The sequence below is a fragment of the Ammospiza nelsoni genome, chromosome 2, assembly GCF_027579445.1.
Source record: "Ammospiza nelsoni isolate bAmmNel1 chromosome 2, bAmmNel1.pri, whole genome shotgun sequence".
Taxonomy (NCBI): Eukaryota; Metazoa; Chordata; class Aves; order Passeriformes; family Passerellidae; genus Ammospiza; species Ammospiza nelsoni.
This window is the reverse complement of record NC_080634.1, coordinates 16,147,060-16,163,453: the sequence shown is the minus strand read 5'-3', so window position 1 is coordinate 16,163,453 and position 16,394 is coordinate 16,147,060. Positions and strand designations below refer to the sequence as shown.

Genomic DNA, 16,394 nt, shown 5'->3' with positions numbered 1-16,394 from the left:
GGGGGCACGTGGGGGACTCTAGCAGGGTGTCACATGCAGACACCCCACTGTGCCCTGCAGTGCCAGTTAGACAGGGGTCCTCAGCAGCCCCCCAACCTGTCCTGACCTACTAGTGGGGCCTGCTCTCACCTGGGGGGGTCCTGTGCTTGTCCCTGTGGCTACAACCCTGTTTCATCCTGTAGAGGCCCAAGTAAGTTTAGCCATGGACTGGACTGTGGTGGCACATGTCCCCACCACTGCCCAGGCCCCACCAAGACGAGAAATGCTTGTTAGGCTTGGCCTTCACAAAGACCACCCAGACTAAGCCCCTCTTGAGCTTATTGGATATAATCTGTACCAAGGAACTAACAGATGTTTATTGAGCATCTGTTTTTTAATGAACAGACTTGGAAACTTATTTTTCTTGCTTGAGTAACAACCCAAGTGGAACAGTATTTTTGCTGTTGAACCTTCAACCAACTCAAATCGTGGCCAGGATGGAAAATTACTATGACTGAAGCCCACTCTCTTGGGACCTAGACAGCAATCCAAAGTGAGACCCTTTGAGCTCTCAATTATAAAGGGCTAATCCATAATGAAGCCCACTCTCTGATGACCCTATAAACCACAGTCCAAAGTAAGTCTCACTGAGCATTCGCTTCCCAGAACATAGGAGAGCTAATGCATATATCTCAAAGATACTTGGATGGCTGTGGAATCAACCAAGGACTGCTGGTAATAAACACTGTTGATATTAACACACCATGAGAAAGAAAAAGATATGGCTGAAGAAGGGAGCCAAGGTGAGACAGGACAGCCCTGGAAAAACATCCTTATTGTAGTTCCTGCTGATAAGCACAAGACAAAACAGCACAAGAATGAGTGGCAGGAGGTGGGTAGGATTAAGATGACTAAAGACCCCCAAACCTGTCAGATCTATTTCCAGGAAGACCTGAAAGAACTGACTGTGCATGACAACTAATTTGCATAGAAAATGAGAAATCCTCTTCAGGCTGCGGAAACCTATCCATAAAAAGGTACCCTGCAATTTCCATGCCAAGTGTGTCATTTACTAATGAAACTTTCTGATTATTTGCAAACCCTGACTTTTGACATTCCTTTCAATCCTGAGCATTTAGTAATCTCAGGTGCTTCCTTCCCCTTAAAGGTGGGTCATCATACATTCCCTGTCCCCTTGTCCCCACGGGACATGATCAAAGAGGTGACAGGGGTCAGACAGATGTGTGTACCCCTCCACCAGGGCATGGCTCCCCCATCATGTCCATGCTGTGTCCAACAGAGAACAGTGGAGACAGGCACTGGATGAACGTGGCTTTATCTATTGTGGCAAAAATAATAATTAAAAACAAAAAAAAAAGAAAAAAAAAAAAGAAAAAAAAAACAAACAAAAACCAACTGAAATAAAGGTCTAAACATGTAAAAAGGAGAAGGGATGGTGTTGGAGCCACCAGGCCCCATGCAGAGCATCACATCTGCCTGGCTCCAGCCCACCCATCCTGGTGACCTGGCATATGGTGCTGACCCACACCAGGGCCTCCTTGCACCGGCTGTTCCCTTTGTGCTTGTCCCTGTGCAAGGCAGCATCCAGCTGACACAGCCTCCTCCCCACGCACACACACCCACCCACCCACCCACGAGGAGGAGAAAGCCTCAAGCACTGCAGGTGGGCTCAACGTGCCAATGATGGGTGCCTTGGTATTTAGTAGGAAACAGGGTATCTGTCCAAGTTCTGTGGCAGCAGCATGGGGAGGGAAGGGATACAAAGAGAAAAAAAAAATCAGGAAAAAACCGAAAACAACCCAAAGCGCTGAAGCAGCAGTGTGAGGGCAGGTTCAGGGGATGCCAAACTGTACAACCAGTTCTTCTTTGGCGTCAACACGGATCTGTGAGAGCGCGCTGAAGGCATAGGCAGCTATCCGGGACACCTGCAGGCACGAAGACATGGCTGTGTAACTGGTGGCTACTGAAACCCCCAGTTATCCCAAAGAAAAACCCCCAGTTATCCCAAAGACACTGCTGCAGGTTAGCCTCCAGCCCCAAAAAGTCCCTAAGCCCATCCTGGGCTTTGCCCCCACCTCTAACAAGGCCTTAAACCTGACCTAGGCTTTGCCCTCAGCTCTAACAAGTTGCATCAGGGCTCTGGGCATTACTGTTCCCCCAGGATGAGGATGTGTCCCTGGGGAGCATCCCAAGGGCCCAGGGCTCAGCCCAGCCCTGCTCACCTGCTGCAGGTCTGCAAAGGGGACAGGGTCACTGGCGAGCACTTGGTGTGGCTGGTTAGTCAGGGATGGCAGCAGTGGCAGCTTCTTCCAGTGCGTCAGGTTGTTGCTGAGCATGGCCAGGCGTGTGCTATGAAGGGAGAGCAGCCAACATCAGTGCCATGCCAAGACATGGGCACATCCAGAAGATGGGTGCTGCACCCCCAGAGGGAGAAAGGGAGAGCAGTGGTGCTGCACTCCCAGCATCCAGCCCTCTTCACTCCCAGCAGCAGGAGGGTGAGGGAGCTTCCAGCTCTCCCACACAGACACCTGTCAAGCAGAAGCAGTCACATCCAGCCCCCCACCATCTGCCCCAAGGGCTGGGGGAACACAGGAGCCCTTTGTCCTAGGCTCTGCTGCCTGCACTGCCATCAGCATCCCCTGAGCAGGCTGCACCCTGCTCTCTGAGATGAGGCAGCCCTTCTTCATGCCGAGTTCACTCCCTCAGGCCAAAACCCCTGGGACCTGTCCAGGGACACACACAGCTGTGAAGGACTTCAGGGACCCCAGGGTAGAAGTGCAGCTCCCACCTGTACTGCCTGGCTCTGTCCATGTACTCATGCTGCTCCATGCCCTGGGAATCTGCTGCCGACACGTCGATGATGTTGCTGCAGAGACACAAGACAGCGGCTCCCACTGGAGGCTCATTGCTGCCCCTGAGTTCCCTCCCCATCTCAGAGCATCCTCTGACCAGGGCAGACAAAGTCCAGCACCCCAAGACAAACATCTCAAGGCCAAACTCGCCCAGCCACAAGTGTGCCAGGCTGGACTGGCTGCTTGCCAGGAAGGAAATGCCAGGGACTGTTTGCCCACAGCTGCCCTGGGGCAGAGGGAGACAGGCAGAGGCTGCAGGAAGCTGGGGGCTGGTCTGGGCTCTGGGGAGCTTGGCATGCAGCCACCTGGAGATAAAAGGAACCCCTGGGAGGACAATATCCTTGGCAGATATCCTGAGAGCCCCTGTACCAGGCCCTGGGCTCACAGAAGACCTGGGCCCTTACCCAGGGCCCTGCTGAGCCCCATTGTGTGCACCCCAGAGCAGAGCAGTGCTCAGAGCTGCTGTGGCCCTGCATGCTGGACACACACAGTGGCCACTAGCTCTGCAATGTCAGGCAGGGGAGCAGAGGGGCCTACGAACATCCCAAAGCCCTCCCAGCCAGGCTGGACACAGCCCTCTCCCCACAGTGCCCCTGTACATTTGAGGAAAAGACTCCTCAGAAGGGGATGCAGTGCTGCTGCCCCTCCTGCCACCCTCTCCACATCCCCATGGATCACCTTCCTACCCAAACCCTGCCCCTACTTCCAGCCCAGCACCCGAGGGGTTACCTCACACCTCAGGTCTTCTCTCTGTGTGCCCATGGGGCTCAAAGCTGAGGGAGGGGCTGTCTGAGGGCAGAGGGACATGGGGGGCTCTGCCACAGCTCCTCCCTTCCCCTCAGCACCTATGGCTGACCACTGGGGCCCATGGGCAGGCAGTCCCAGCTGTGTGCTAGAGCCAGGGTCACCACTGTCCTGGAGGTGTGCTGTCTGCCCCAGGGGCACAGCCTGAGGGTGCTGTCTGCCCCAGGGGCACGGCCTGAGGGTGCTGCCTGCCCCAGGGGCACGGCCTGAGGGTGCTGCCTGCCCCAGGGGCACGGCCTGAGGGTGCTGTCTGCCCCAGGGACACACCCTGAGGGTGGTGCCTGCCCCAGTGACACGGCCTGAGGGTGGTGCCTGCCCCAGGGACACGGCCTGAGGGTGGTGCCTGCCCCAGGGGCACACCCTGAGGGTGCTGCCTGCCCCAGGGACACACCCTGAGGGTGCTGCCTGCCCCAGAGCACAGCCCAAGGCTTACATGGCTGTTTTGGCGAGGATGGAGGAGAGCATGGCCTGCTCATCGGTGCGTGCTGACGGCAGGTTGTGGTAGCTCTGCTCTGCTCCGTTCAGCACCTTGTTGGGCGGGCTGGCTGCTGGCTCCAGCAGCCGCTTTGTCTCTTCCTCCTGAGGGAAAGGCAAGAGGAAAATCAGCCCTGGCTGCCCCACACCAGCAGCATTAACTCCACGGGATGAGGCAAGTCTCACCTTTCCCTCACCAGCCAGGAGGGCTCCCTGTGCATCCCAGTGTAACCCAGAACAGCCTCAGCTCTGCCAGGCACCTCTTTACCCAATTATTTCAGTTTTTCCCAGATGAAGCCCCTCCAGCCACAAAGGCAGCAAGTGTTGCTGAAATCAGGCAGCATATTTGGAGTGGCCAATCCTGCAGGCAGGAGTCTGCAGCCAGCATCAACCTGCATTAAACCCCCCAGCTAACGTGGACCCACTGTGCCCCACCCCTGCCTGGGCACCACGGAGAGCCCACCCTGGCATAGCAGGGGGCTCACCTGAGCCAGGTGAACCCCACCTGCCAAAGCCCAGGCACTGGGGTGGGGGCTTCCCAGAGCCACAAGGCATGTTCCTCCACTCACTCCAGGAGGTGCAGAGCTGCAGCCCAGCCCTCGATCCTCTGGCTTGGCTGAATGGTGCTGCAGGGGTGGTGAGAAGAGCCCAGTAGAGAGATCATGGGCACAAACACCCATGAGAATAAGATCACAGAATCAGCAAAATTGAAAAAGTCCTCTTGAGCCCAACTGTTCTCCCAGCACTGCTGAGCCCACTACCAAACTACCCAAGTGCCAAGTCTACATTGCTTTTAAATCCCACCAGGGTTGGGGAGTCCAACACTGTTCTGGGCAGCCTGTGTCACAGCTGTACAACACTTTTAGGGAAATTCTCCCGAATATCCAACCTAAACCTTCTATAGCACAACCAGAGGCCCTTTCCTCCCGTCCTGTTGCTTGTTCCCGGGGAGCAGAGACAGACTTCCACCTGGCTCCACCCTCCTGTCAGGGAGTTGTGGAGAGTGAGAAGGCAATCCCTGAGCCTCCTAGCAGCTTGAGCCCCCGCGGCTCCCTCAGCCACTCCTTGTGCTCCAGCTCCATTTCCTTCTCTGGACATGCTCAAGCCCTTCCATGTCTGTCTTGCCCTGAAAGGATGCTCAGCCTGTGACCCATGGTGAGCTGGGAGTGCAACCACCTCTCCACACAGGCTGTCAGTGGCATCTCCAGCTCTTCCCGGCCAGAAGCTTGCTCTCCCCTTCCTCCTGCTGGGAAATGCTGCTGCCATACTCTAGCCCAGGCCCTTCTCCCTCCTTTCTCGCCACCCAAGTGGAAGCGGGCTGGGCTCCCCCTGGGACGGGCTGTCACAGCCCAGCTCCCGCCGCACCCGGATTAAGTTTCGCGGGACAGGTGACAGCCCCAGTTCTGTCCCGGGCCCCGAGTTGCGTGGCAGTCCCGCTGTCCCAAGAAGGAAAACCTGGCGCTGCTCCCGCCGGTGCCGTGTGAGGCCTTGGGCTTACACCTACAGCGGGACGGCGGGAGGGTCCGGCGCGACCCCCGAGCCGCCGCCTCCAGCCCCCACGCGGCACCGGGGGGACACGCGCGGAACGAGCGACACGAAGGCGGCGACAGGCGGGAGCAGCGCTCAGACCCTGCCCGGGAGCGGGGAAGGGCCGGGCCCCGCCGCGGACGCGCGCCGCCTGCCCCCCGCCGCCGGGAAGCCCCGGGAGCGGGGCCGAGCGTCCCTCCCGGCGCCACCCCCGCCGCGGGCCTCGTGCTCCCCCGGCGCCAGGCCCACCTGGTCGGAGGCCTCGGCCTCGCTGCTGTAGCAGCAGCCCATGGCGAGCGCGGCCCCGGCTCCGGCACGGCCCCGCCGCCGCGCGGTCACGTGAGCGCCGAGTCACGCCGGTCACGTGAGCGGCGGGGAACACCCGGACACACGGACACACACACGCACAGACAGACACACGGCCGCGCCCGCCGCCGGGGGCGCGCGCGGCGCCGTCACGTGGGCCGGAGCGCTGCTCGCACGTGGGCGACGTCACGCGGCCCTGCGGGCGGGGTCACGTGGCTGCTGTCAGGGCGCCGCCCCCCCCGGGCGCGCTCCCGGTGTGTCCCGAGCGCGCTCCCGCGCTCAGCCGGCCTGCCCGCAGGGATCCCGGCATTCCCGGTGCCCCCGGGTTCCCCGGTGTTCCGGTGCTCAGAATATACAGTGGGGCAACACTGAGGGAGAGGGGGATGCCGGGAGTGATGGCGTGTGTTGTCCCAAATAACTGTAACGTGTGATGGGGCCCTGCTCTCCTAGAATAGCTGAACACCTGCTTGCCCATGCCAAGGGGGGATGTGAAAAATGCATGTGTTTTATGATTGGCTTTTCGCAAATATTAAAATGAATATTATATGTGTTCTGTTAGAAAGTAATGCTGTATTAATTCTCTTAAGTAGCATGTTAAATATAGTTTTAGGTTGTAAAAAATGTTAAAATAGAAACTATGCTATGTAGGATACTTTTTTTTTAAGAAAGGACTCGCACTGAGATAGCAGCCACAGGACACCTAAATCTTTCAGAGAAAAAGAATTTGTTGCCCTCTTATCAGAATAAACAAAATTTTTCCCACCTCGAAGCTGCTGTTAGGATTAAGAGAAAGAAATTGACGATCACCAGACAGACTCCTGTGTTAGAATGGAATTTATGCATCATGTATGAGGTGTATGAATATACAACAGGCTATTGCTTTTAAGGGTTAATGCTTTGTTAATGGGGGTCCTTTTTCAGGCTCATGCTGCCCAGAAAAAGGTACCCGGACATCCATAACTCCTTGTCTCTATTGTCTCATATTGTCCTCATTCAATTTGTCAAATTATTATTATTCTAATTGTATTACTATTTTTATAACCATTTTATTACTATTAAACTTTTAAAATTTTAAAAACAAGTGATTGGCGTTTTTCATAGGTGACTTAATTTCTTGTTTTGCTTTACTTGTGTGTGTGGTCTTTGCTTTTCCTATTAATCTGTATTGACCTCAACCCATGAGATTTCCAGTTTTTACCCTTCCAACTCTCTCCCTGATCTTTCTGATGGGGGAGTGGGCAAGTGGATGGGTTGGGCTTGGTTGCTGGCTGAACCACGACTGTCCTTGTTTGTCACTTATCATGGGGCACTTAGGGTTGGGGTAACAATAGTGGGTTGGAAACAAATTTGATGTCAGCATTTGCTGTATTGGGTCCAGGGCCACTGGTCACAGTGGTGCTTGGTCTGTCCATGTGGGTGTGGTACCTGACCCTGGCTCTGTTCCTGTGTGTGCTCCTCGGGGTGACCTTTCACAGAGCAGGGACAGGGATCAGCATTTCTTTGTTGCTGTACTGTGGGAGGTGAGTCTATGACAAGGTAACACCAAGGGCAATGAGGGTACTCTGGGATGTGTATTCAGTGCTGCTCTCCTGCCCGTTGAAGTCCATTAATAACCATACCTTGTCTGGGGGGGGAACAGGGGAAGGATAATTTTCTCCATTTCCCCCCCCTTTCCTCCTTCAGGCCCGTTCCAACAGTTTTTGAGCATTTTTAATTCCCTTTGGATGGTAAGAAAGCCTGTTCCTGTTGGTCTCAGTGCAGTCCTCACTGTGTTCAGAGTCACCTTTGGGGGCAGAACAGAGATTTCCAAGAAGGCCATTCAGGGACCTGTCCCGAGGGGGAATAGTCATGAGTGGCAGGGAATGTGCCAGAAAATTGGCCAATTTTTTGAGACATTCTCTGCTCCGGTGGTTTGGGAGTTCACCCCTGAACAACTGCAGACTCTGACAAAGTGACAGAATGTTTGCAAGGAGATGCTGTGTCAGCTGCAGAGATGAGCAGCTTACTGCAGTGTGCTGGGCCCTGGCTACTCTTCATTGCACACCAGTGGTCAGTGGAGAGCACCCTCAGGGGAGGAGGAGGAGGAGGAAACAGCAACAGCACCACGGCCACAGCAGCTGCAGCTGAGCCAGGGAACAGCCCGTGCTGGGAGCAGCCACCCCTGCAGGGAACAAGGAACCCAAGAGAAAACCAGCTCAGTTAGTGAGGGATGGCAGAGCAGAGCCCTCAGAACAGGGGCAGGAGGCAGGGCCAGAGAAAATCACCTGGTCCATGTCCCCAGGTGAGCTGTAAGATGTGTGAGAAAGCCCAGCCACCAGTTAGGTGAGCCCCTGGTGACCTGGCTACTCCAGTGCTGGGATATCCTGGCCCATATGGAAGGGGATGGTAGTGAAGCCAAGCAGCTGGGATCCTTGTCCTGGGATGTGAACATTGACAAGGGCATTGGGAAGAGCACAAAAACTCTCAGGTTCTGCAGGCAACTCCTGTCAAGTGTGAGGGAAAGGCATTGACCCAGGGATGATCAAGTAGTGCATGGAGGCATGTGGAACCATGGAGCAAGGTACCCAGTATCTTGGAGAGAATTAGGGGTGCTGGAGGTTGAGTCTACTACAGGGATTCAAATAACAAAGTCCCTTTTAGGCCCATATGTCTGGTGTATACAGTCATTGTGGCACAAGCTGGTACAGAGCCATTGTCATACACCAGCTCACTGTCAAGTAAATTGGCAGAGGGAGCTTCTGGTATTGTCTGTTGGTTGGAAAGGGGTCTTCCATGTGAATATTTTCTTGTTCCCTTTGTCATTAATATTGTTGCTGTTACTGTTGATTTTCTTATAGCCAGTAAATTATTCTTATCTCAACCTTTACCTTTTGTGCCTCCTCTCCATCCCGCCCCTGTGGGAAGGGGGAAAGGAAAGCAGGGGAGCGAGAGAATGGGCATGGTTTGGAGGGTCTCAGTGGGGGCACTGAACAGGGGAGTACCATTCCTAAACCACAATAGATCCCAGTGCCCCAACCCTCCAGACCCCTAGTGCTCCCAATGCCCCCATGCTCCCTGGGCCCACAGTGTCTCCAGTGTCCACTGATTAGGGCTCCCAGTCCTCCCAGTGCTTCTGACTTCCCATGCTCCTGTTGCCCAGTGCTTCCAGTACCCAGTATTCCCAGTGCACAATCACAGGACTCCAGCTCCAGTATCAGGACCACAGCTCCTAGTACTACACACCAGTAGTGGGACTCCAGCCATGATACTGGTACCCCAGGCCCCAGTATCAGCACCCCAGCTCCAGTATCAGCATCCCAGCTCCAGTATCAGCACCCCAGGCCCCCCTTGTGCAGCCCAGGACCACCTCCCCGCCCCAGCCTGGCCCCGTCTCAGTTGCCAGCCCCACTGAGCTGGTAACCGGAGCTCTGATAGCAGCTGCAGCTGTGGTGTCACCATCAATAATTCAGTGGCAGCAGGGCTCCACACAGGACTGCCTGCCTCTGCCTGCCTGGAGTGTGGGGACAGGTAGGTGCCACCCCCATTGCCCTATCCTGTCGCTGTGGCTGGGCACCCCCAAGAGCTCAGGGTGTGGGGAGCAGGGGGTGAGGTACAGAATATGGGGGATGGGAGCAGCAAAGCTGGACCAAGGGGGGGTGCAAAGGGTTGTGCTGAACAAGGCCCCTCACAGCAGCACAATCACCTGGGATGCCAGCCCAGCAAAACCCAATATCTGGACCCTGGCAGGTGGGTCCCCAGCACTCCCCAGCCCTGGCACAGGGATCTCCACATCATCCTGGGGTGCCCCAGCCCTACAGGCCCAGCAGCACTGGAGCCCAGGGAGAGGGGCACGTCCAGGGGGTGCACAGCACAGCACAGCCGACTCCTGGCATGAGTGGGAGCTGTGAGGTTCCCTGGAAGGACACCCTATCACAGCATCCCATGACAGGATAGATTTGCCTTGTTATGGCTTAAGGGCTCACAGTGCTTCAATGATCTCTGCACAGGGGAGATTTTCAAAGCCTGGGCCCAAGGTTATGCTACTGATAGTGGACACAAAGGGTGCAAATCTTCCTATTTGGCAGAACTCCCAAGAAAAGTACAAAACTAACAAAGTCAGCTAACAAAAAGCACAGCCTCGCTCGCTTGTGATGGTGTCTCCAGCGATTGCCCTGGCTTTCCTCCCCTTCATTGTGACCCTGCTGATCCGGTACCGGCACTACCTGGTGCTGCTGTACCGGGCAGTGCTGGTGGCCTGGCTGCGGGACCGGCTCACCGGCACCTCGCGGGAGCAGCGTGCCTTCCAGTACGTGCTGGCCCACGCCATCCCTGGGGACCCCCACCACATCCTCCAGACCTTCGATCAGTGGTGCTACCACTGTGAGCACCTCAGCTGCGTGGGGCCCGACAAAGGTGAGTGCCACCCTTGCTTGTCCATACCACACAGGGCATGGCACTGGGCACGGCCATGGCACCACTGACATGGCCATGGCATTGCCAGCATGGCCACAGCACCACTGGCATGGCTGTGATAGTGTTGGTGTGATCACAGCACTATTAGCATGGCCGTGGCACTGTTGATATAGCCATAGTATTGATGGCATGACTGTGGCACCAGTGAGCCATGGCACTGTTGGTATGGCTGTGGCATCATTGACCTGGCTGTGGCATTTTTGGCATGGCTCTCCTCCATGCCTCTGGGAACTGCTTGGCACCCTTGCCCTGCCCAGGGCTGGGGTGGCACGGAGTGGTGCTGAGAGGCACATGCCACGCCAGGGCGGATCGTGGAGCGGGTGCTGCTGGAGCGGGCCCCGCTGCGGGTGCTGGAGCTGGGCACGTACTGTGGCTATGGCACCGTGCTGCTGGCACAGGGGCTGCCCCCAGGCGCCCGCCTCTACACCATCGAGGGCGACCCCCGACACGCGGCCGTGGCCGAGAAGGTGATCCGCCTGGCTGGCTTCAGCGAGGAGACGGTGAGCACCGGGGCACTGGGACAAAGCCCAGCTTTGCATGGGAAACCAGGGAGGAGATGGGGTGGGATCCTTTGCTGCAGGGACTGAGGCACCTGCTGGGTAGTGCATGAGCGAAGAGAAAGATCCTGCTCCATGTGAAGCAGGGGGGTGGCTGGGCACCCTGATCCTGCTCCATGTGGATCTCTCACCACCCTGTGAAGCAGGGGCGTGGGTGGGCACCCTGCCACCCTGCCCCAGTGACCGAGCGGGGTGCAGCACAGGTGGAGCTGATAGTGGGCCCCTCGGAGGAGGTGATACCCCGCCTGCGGGAGAAGCACGGCCTGGTGAACGCCAACTTCGTCTTCATGGATCACTGGAAGCGCAGCTACCTGCGGGATCTACGGCTGCTGGAGAGCCACCAGCTGCTGGCGGAGGGGGCCACCATCCTGGCTGATAACGTCCTCTTCCCTGGGGCACCCCACTTCCTGCAGTACGCCAAGACCTGCGGCAAATACCACTGCAGGGTGCACCGCGCCAGCCTGGAGTACTTCCGCGCCATTCCCGACGGGATCGCCGAGCTCCGCTACACCGGCACCCACTGAGCGGGCACCTCCTGCCCCGTGGCGCCACGGTCACCGTGGCAGTGCCAGGTCCCCAACCCGGCCTGGGCTTCAACAAGGGCTCTGCAGGAAGTACAGTGGCTGCTGTGGTCTGTGCTGGGGGCGGTGGGTAACGAGGGAGGGGCTCATTCCCCATAGAGCTCCTGCCTGCACGGCACAGGGAGCTGTGCCAGGAACACCAGTGCATGGTGGGGAGCAGCCCTACCCTCTGCCTGCCCTGGTGGCCTCAGACATCAGATTTGGGGTTGTTTTCTTGAAAACTGAGTTTATTAGAAAAAAAGATGTGTGAGTTCCAATATGCCAGGTGGCAGTGTCCCCTCCCCTGGAGGGCTTCGCTCCGTATCTCCTGCCCCACACAGCAGCCATGGCAGGAGGAGCTTCACTGAACTGTCCCCCAGAGCCGTGGGGGCAAATGCTCTCCCCCAGCCTCTGGTCTGGTGTGGTTGTGGCAGAATCAGATCATCCACTGGTCCTGATCCTGCTCTGTCCCCTCCATGTCCACCTGGGAAAGAAAGAGGTTTGAGATCTCCCCCAGAGCAAGAACTTAATTAGAAAAAATAGAGGGTGTGAAGGAGAGAAGACAGCCCCTGGAGCCCATGCTCAGGGTCCCACACACTTCACATCCCCTGCTTTGGGGTCTCACACTATTTACCTCATTGATCTCCCCATCATCAGGAGACTCATTATAATCATTCATCTCATCCATATCCTGCATGTCCTCATCATCTTCTGAGTCCTCTTCGCTGTCTTCATCATCTTCATCATCCTCCTCCTCCTCCTCATCATAGTGCTGTGGACACAACAGCTCCAGCAACCCCATCTGCCCCTCAAGCCCTGTGGCACCCCCCCTTCCCTGTGCACACACCTACCTCGGACGCTGGCTTTCCTATGGGCACCAAGTTGTTGTCCTTCTCAGCAATGCTCTGGAGCTGGGGAAGGGAGAGAGGAGGGTGAGCACTCCAACAGCTCCATGACAGCCCAGCAAACAGGCCCTCCTGGCTCAGCTGCTGCCTTGTGTGGCTGACTGACCATGCCCAGAGTCCTGCTGCCTCCCTGGCATCCCCCAGCCAAGCAGGGAAGAGCAGCTTTAACACCCTGCCTCAACACCCTGGCACCAAGCAGGGGGATCCCAGTGACACTCTGGTGCTCAGAGGGGTCGAGGTGTCCCCATGTGTGCCATCAGAAGCCCAAACACAAAGCTTATGTATTTCTTTATCAAAAAATAACCAAATCTGGGATATCTGATCAGCCAGACAAACACAACCACAGTGGATAATTAAAGCTCAATTAAATTACGTCAGCACCTCCCACCCAGAGGGACTTGGAACCTCTTCTACATGCTGGGGTTTTAATTGATTTAAACTTTATTATTTAATTATAAAAGCTTAATTACTGATTTTTTTTTTAAACTTTAATCAAATAGATGTCCTTCCCCCCCATACACAGGGGCACTGCAGCACCGAACCACGCTCACAGCACAAACACTTGTCAGTTAGCAGGATCAGAAATCGCTCCTCGCCTCCCTCGGGAAATTAGTTAATTCATTAATTGGGAGCTAGTGCAGGAGCCTCGGTTCAGCAGCATCTTATTAATAAACCCCCGCACGGTAACCGGGGAGCCCCGGGTGACGGACACGACAGCAGCGGTGCCCGAGCCGGCAGCACCGGCTGAAACACGGGCACAGCCGGTGAACACCCGGGGGGAGCCACGCAGCGGGGCAGCCCCGTGTCCCGGGACACCCGGGCCGCAGCGCGCACCGCGGCCGTGCCCGCTGCAGGAGCAGGGGCCGCTTCCCCGGCCCCGAACCCGTTCCCGGTTCTGACACCCGGCCCCGCCGCCTCACGGCTCCCCCCGCCCCGGTGCCCACCCAGGCCTGGTGCTGCTGCTCCTGCTGCTGCAGCTCGGTCTCGTCAACGCACGGCCGGTCGAGGTTGAACCAGAGGGACTCGGTGAGGCGGGGCAGGAGTGAGGGGAACAGCGTGGACATGGCGGGACACCGGGAGCAGCGCCCGGCCGGCGCCAGCCGCCCTGCCGGAAGCGGAGGCCGACCCGGAATCAGTTACAGCGCACGGAGCATGCGCAAAGGGCGTGCAGGCACGCAAGGGGGCGTGGCCTATTGCTCCGTCTGTGGGCGGGGCGCGGCTTGATTGACAGGCGGTGGTCTGGGCCCCTGTGAGTGTGGGGCTGCTGTGCTGGCCCGGGCATAGGTGAGCAGCCCCGAGTTATCTGTGACCCTCCTCAGGGCGTATTTGTGATCCCCACGGAGTATCTGTGCCCCCCGTGGGATATTTGTGACTAACGATGGGCATATGAGCCCCACAGATACCAGTGACCCCAGTGAGGAGGTATCTGTGATGCTGGTGGGGTATCTGCTCCTGTGGGGGCAGCTGTTATCCATGGCTGGGGGTATCTGTCACCTGTGAGGGGGGTATTTCTCATCTCTGAGGGGGGTATCTTCCCCCCTCCTCAGGGCATCTGTGATCCCCGGGGCACGTCTGCCCCCCCCATCACGTGTGACCTTGGAAGTATCCGTCCCTTGCAGGATATCTTCCCTCCTAGTCCTCCGCCAGCCGGCATGTCTCACTCTGCAGCGTTTCTGTCCCTCCAGAGCCACAGTGACTGCTCTCCCCCAGGGTATCTGCTCCCCCTCCATGGGATCTGTGATCCCCTGAGGACCTGGAACTCAATGAGGGGTACTTGCCTCTACCCTGTGGCCAAAGGTGACCTTGCCAGGGTACCTGTCCCTGCCAGCAACATCTCTTACCCACTGTGCTGTTCCCCCCCAGTCACTCACAGGGGCCCTGTGGTGCTGGGGGGCCAGGTCCTCCCCTTGTGCTGGTGTCAGGGAGTCAGGCCACCTCCCATAGGAGGGAAGGAAAAACAGCCATAAGTGGATTTTGGCTGGTGCTGGCCCCAGCCCGGCGCCAGGAGGATGAATCCCAGCTGCATGTGGGGCTGATGAGGGGCCAGGATGGGCACGAGTGTCAGTCCAGGACACAGTGGGGAGCCAGGGCGGGGTGCACTGTCTTCTCCATGCCCTCAGTGCTGCCCAATCCGCTGCATTCCCGCGTCCCGTGATCAGTGGCCACGGGTTGTTCTGCACCACGACCTTTGAGATGAGCTGTGCTCGCCCCACGGCACCTGGAGCCCAGCTGCCCCCCAGGTAAGAGCTCTGGGCACCCCCAGGTAAGATCCCAGACCCCACTGTCAGTGGTCGTGGGCAGTGACCGTGTGCTGCTGCGCTTCCACATGCACGGCGGGGGACTTTGTCCCTGCTGTCACCGCGTCTCTCAGTGCTGCTATCCTGACCTGCTGCCGCCCTGGCAGAGCAATGGCAGCGGTGTTGGCTCTGCTGGTGGCCTGGCCAGCTGCCACTGCAGCAGTGACGGTGACACGGGACTCGCTGCTGAATGTCTGCATGGATGCCAAGCACCACAAAACAGAGCCTGGCCCTGAGGGGCAGCTCTATGGGCAGGTACGGTCCTCATCCACTGCACCAGCACCCACTGGTGTCACTTGCTGTGGGGTCACCAGGATGGAGGCTGGGGGGCTCTCTGCCCCAACATGAATTCCAGCACACCCAGTGTCACCCACCCACGGGCACTGGTGCTTTCCCTGGACCTGCAGCAGGTCCCAGCTGAGCCCTGGTGGCTCCTGATGGGTCCCAGCTGAGCCCCGGCTGCCCCGGTGCAGTGTGTCCTCTGGAAGGACAATGCCTGCTGCACTGCCAACACCAGTCTGGAAGCTCACCAGGACCAGTCCTACCTGTACAACTTCAACTGGGACCACTGTGGAGCCATGCCAGAGAAGTGCAAGCGCCACTTCATCCAGGACACGTGTCTCTATGAGTGTTCCCCTAACCTGGGGCCATGGATTGACCAGGTAGGTGCAGATCCTGCCCTCATCCACCCACCAGAATTCTTGGGGTGAGCTGGGGGAAACTGGGGGAAACTGGGGGCCCTGCAGGCAGACACCAGCTGGCGGAAGGAGCGGATCCGGGATGTGCCACTGTGCCAGGAGGACTGTGAGCAGTGGTGGGAGGATTGCCAGGATGCTGTCACCTGCAAGGTCAACTGGCACAAGGGCTGGAACTGGACTACAGGTGAGTGGGGGTTGCAGGGCACCCCCCATCATGCCTCGACCCCGCTGTGGGTCTCCAGTCACCCTCTATCTTGCTGCAGGGGAGGTTGTGTCCACCCTCCCTGGTGGCTGTGAGTGGGTCCGGAGGTGTGAGGGTCCCCATGGGGTGGGGGTGGCAGCCAGGTGGGATCCCCTGTGCATGTGAGCGGGTCAGGGGGTGTGAGGGTCCTCATGGGGTAATGCAATGTGAGACCCTGTGCCCCTTGAGGTCAGCTCTCTCTTCCCCAGCAATGCCAGTGGGGTCCATGTGCACCCCATGCACAGGGGAACAACACCCATTTCCCAAAGCCCTGTGCCCACTTCACCCCCTGCCTACCCCCAGGCACCAACCAGTGTCCCAAGGGCGCCATGTGCCAGAAGTTCAAGTTTGTGTTCCCCACGGCGGCTGCACTCTGCGAGCAGGTCTGGTCTGGCTCCTACCGCTACACGTCCCACCACCGTGGCAGCGGCCGCTGCATCCAGATGTGGTTTGACCCCGCGCAGGGGAACCCCAACGTTGCCGTCGCCCAGTATTACGCCCATGGCGATGCTCCCCCAAACTCCCTGCCCTCTATCCTGCTGTCCCTGCTGCCCCTCGCCCTGCTGGCCCTGCTCTGAGCAGGAGGGGCTACAGACAGGAGCGGGCAGTAGATGGTCAAGGGGGTCCCCAGGCTGCCTTGTGCCTCCCCGTGGGATGTCCCCAAGCTGTGTCCCCCCGCCCCGAGGCATGTGGCCCATGAATAAATGCTGCTGCCCTGCTT

At 57.9% G+C, this 16,394-nt stretch overlaps 4 protein-coding genes across 4 annotated transcripts; 2 read left to right on the top strand and 2 right to left on the bottom strand.

Moving 5' to 3' along the window:
- Positions 1-1,313: 1,313 nt before the first annotated feature.
- Positions 1,314-6,140, bottom strand: LAMTOR1 (late endosomal/lysosomal adaptor, MAPK and MTOR activator 1). Its single transcript, XM_059466897.1, has 5 exons — positions 5,907-6,140; positions 4,090-4,235; positions 2,789-2,866; positions 2,223-2,349; positions 1,314-1,925 (listed from the first exon to the last, which is right to left on the bottom strand). The coding sequence occupies exons 1-5, from the start codon at positions 5,946-5,948 to the stop codon at positions 1,833-1,835; spliced, it is 486 nt and encodes a 161-aa protein (XP_059322880.1). The 5' UTR covers positions 5,949-6,140; the 3' UTR covers positions 1,314-1,832.
- A 3,953-nt stretch (positions 6,141-10,093) lies between these two features.
- Positions 10,094-11,496, top strand: TOMT (transmembrane O-methyltransferase). The gene is made up of 3 exons (XM_059466873.1): positions 10,094-10,339; positions 10,703-10,915; positions 11,176-11,496. The coding sequence occupies exons 1-3, from the start codon at positions 10,094-10,096 to the stop codon at positions 11,494-11,496; spliced, it is 780 nt and encodes a 259-aa protein (XP_059322856.1).
- Positions 11,497-11,759: 263 nt separating this feature from the next.
- ANAPC15 (anaphase promoting complex subunit 15) lies at positions 11,760-13,555 on the bottom strand. The gene is made up of 4 exons (XM_059466061.1): positions 13,382-13,555; positions 12,384-12,443; positions 12,167-12,304; positions 11,760-12,016 (listed from the first exon to the last, which is right to left on the bottom strand). The coding sequence occupies exons 1-4, from the start codon at positions 13,499-13,501 to the stop codon at positions 11,969-11,971; spliced, it is 366 nt and encodes a 121-aa protein (XP_059322044.1). The 5' UTR covers positions 13,502-13,555; the 3' UTR covers positions 11,760-11,968.
- Positions 13,556-14,608: 1,053 nt separating this feature from the next.
- On the top strand, positions 14,609-16,394 carry LOC132069685 (folate receptor gamma-like). The gene is made up of 5 exons (XM_059466055.1): positions 14,609-14,677; positions 14,842-14,989; positions 15,208-15,396; positions 15,481-15,616; positions 15,977-16,394. The coding sequence occupies exons 1-5, from the start codon at positions 14,631-14,633 to the stop codon at positions 16,249-16,251; spliced, it is 795 nt and encodes a 264-aa protein (XP_059322038.1). The 5' UTR covers positions 14,609-14,630; the 3' UTR covers positions 16,252-16,394.

What these genes read in the sequence shown, in the direction of transcription:
- LAMTOR1 (XM_059466897.1), bottom strand. Translation starts at nt 5,948, where the DNA reads ATGGGCTGCTGCTACAGCAGCGAGGCCGAGGCCTCCGACCAG. An exon ending in GACAGAGCCAGGCAGTACAG is followed by an intron (nt 2,350 to 2,788) that starts GTGGGAGCTGCA and finishes CTCCCTTCATAG; the next exon opens with CACACGCCTGGCCATGCTCA. An exon ending in CCTTTGCAGACCTGCAGCAG is followed by an intron (nt 1,926 to 2,222) that starts GTGAGCAGGGCT and finishes TCGTGCCTGCAG; the next exon opens with GTGTCCCGGATAGCTGCCTA.
- ANAPC15 (XM_059466061.1), bottom strand. Translation starts at nt 13,501, where the DNA reads ATGTCCACGCTGTTCCCCTCACTCCTGCCCCGCCTCACCGAGTCCCTC. An exon ending in AGCAGCAGCACCAGGCCTGG is followed by an intron (nt 12,444 to 13,381) that starts GTGGGCACCGGG and finishes TCCCTTCCCCAG; the next exon opens with CTCCAGAGCATTGCTGAGAA. An exon ending in TAGGAAAGCCAGCGTCCGAG is followed by an intron (nt 12,305 to 12,383) that starts GTAGGTGTGTGC and finishes TTGTGTCCACAG; the next exon opens with CACTATGATGAGGAGGAGGA.
- LOC132069685 (XM_059466055.1), top strand. Translation starts at nt 14,631, where the DNA reads ATGAGCTGTGCTCGCCCCACGGCACCTGGAGCCCAGCTGCCCCCCAG. An exon ending in GGAGCCCAGCTGCCCCCCAG is followed by an intron (nt 14,678 to 14,841) that starts GTAAGAGCTCTG and finishes CCGCCCTGGCAG; the next exon opens with AGCAATGGCAGCGGTGTTGG. An exon ending in TGGGGCCATGGATTGACCAG is followed by an intron (nt 15,397 to 15,480) that starts GTAGGTGCAGAT and finishes GGGGCCCTGCAG; the next exon opens with GCAGACACCAGCTGGCGGAA.
- TOMT (XM_059466873.1), top strand. Translation starts at nt 10,094, where the DNA reads ATGGTGTCTCCAGCGATTGCCCTGGCTTTCCTCCCCTTCATTGTGACC. An exon ending in ACTGTGAGCACCTCAGCTGC is followed by an intron (nt 10,340 to 10,702) that starts GTGGGGCCCGAC and finishes TGGTGCTGAGAG; the next exon opens with GCACATGCCACGCCAGGGCG. An exon ending in CTGGCTTCAGCGAGGAGACG is followed by an intron (nt 10,916 to 11,175) that starts GTGAGCACCGGG and finishes GGTGCAGCACAG; the next exon opens with GTGGAGCTGATAGTGGGCCC.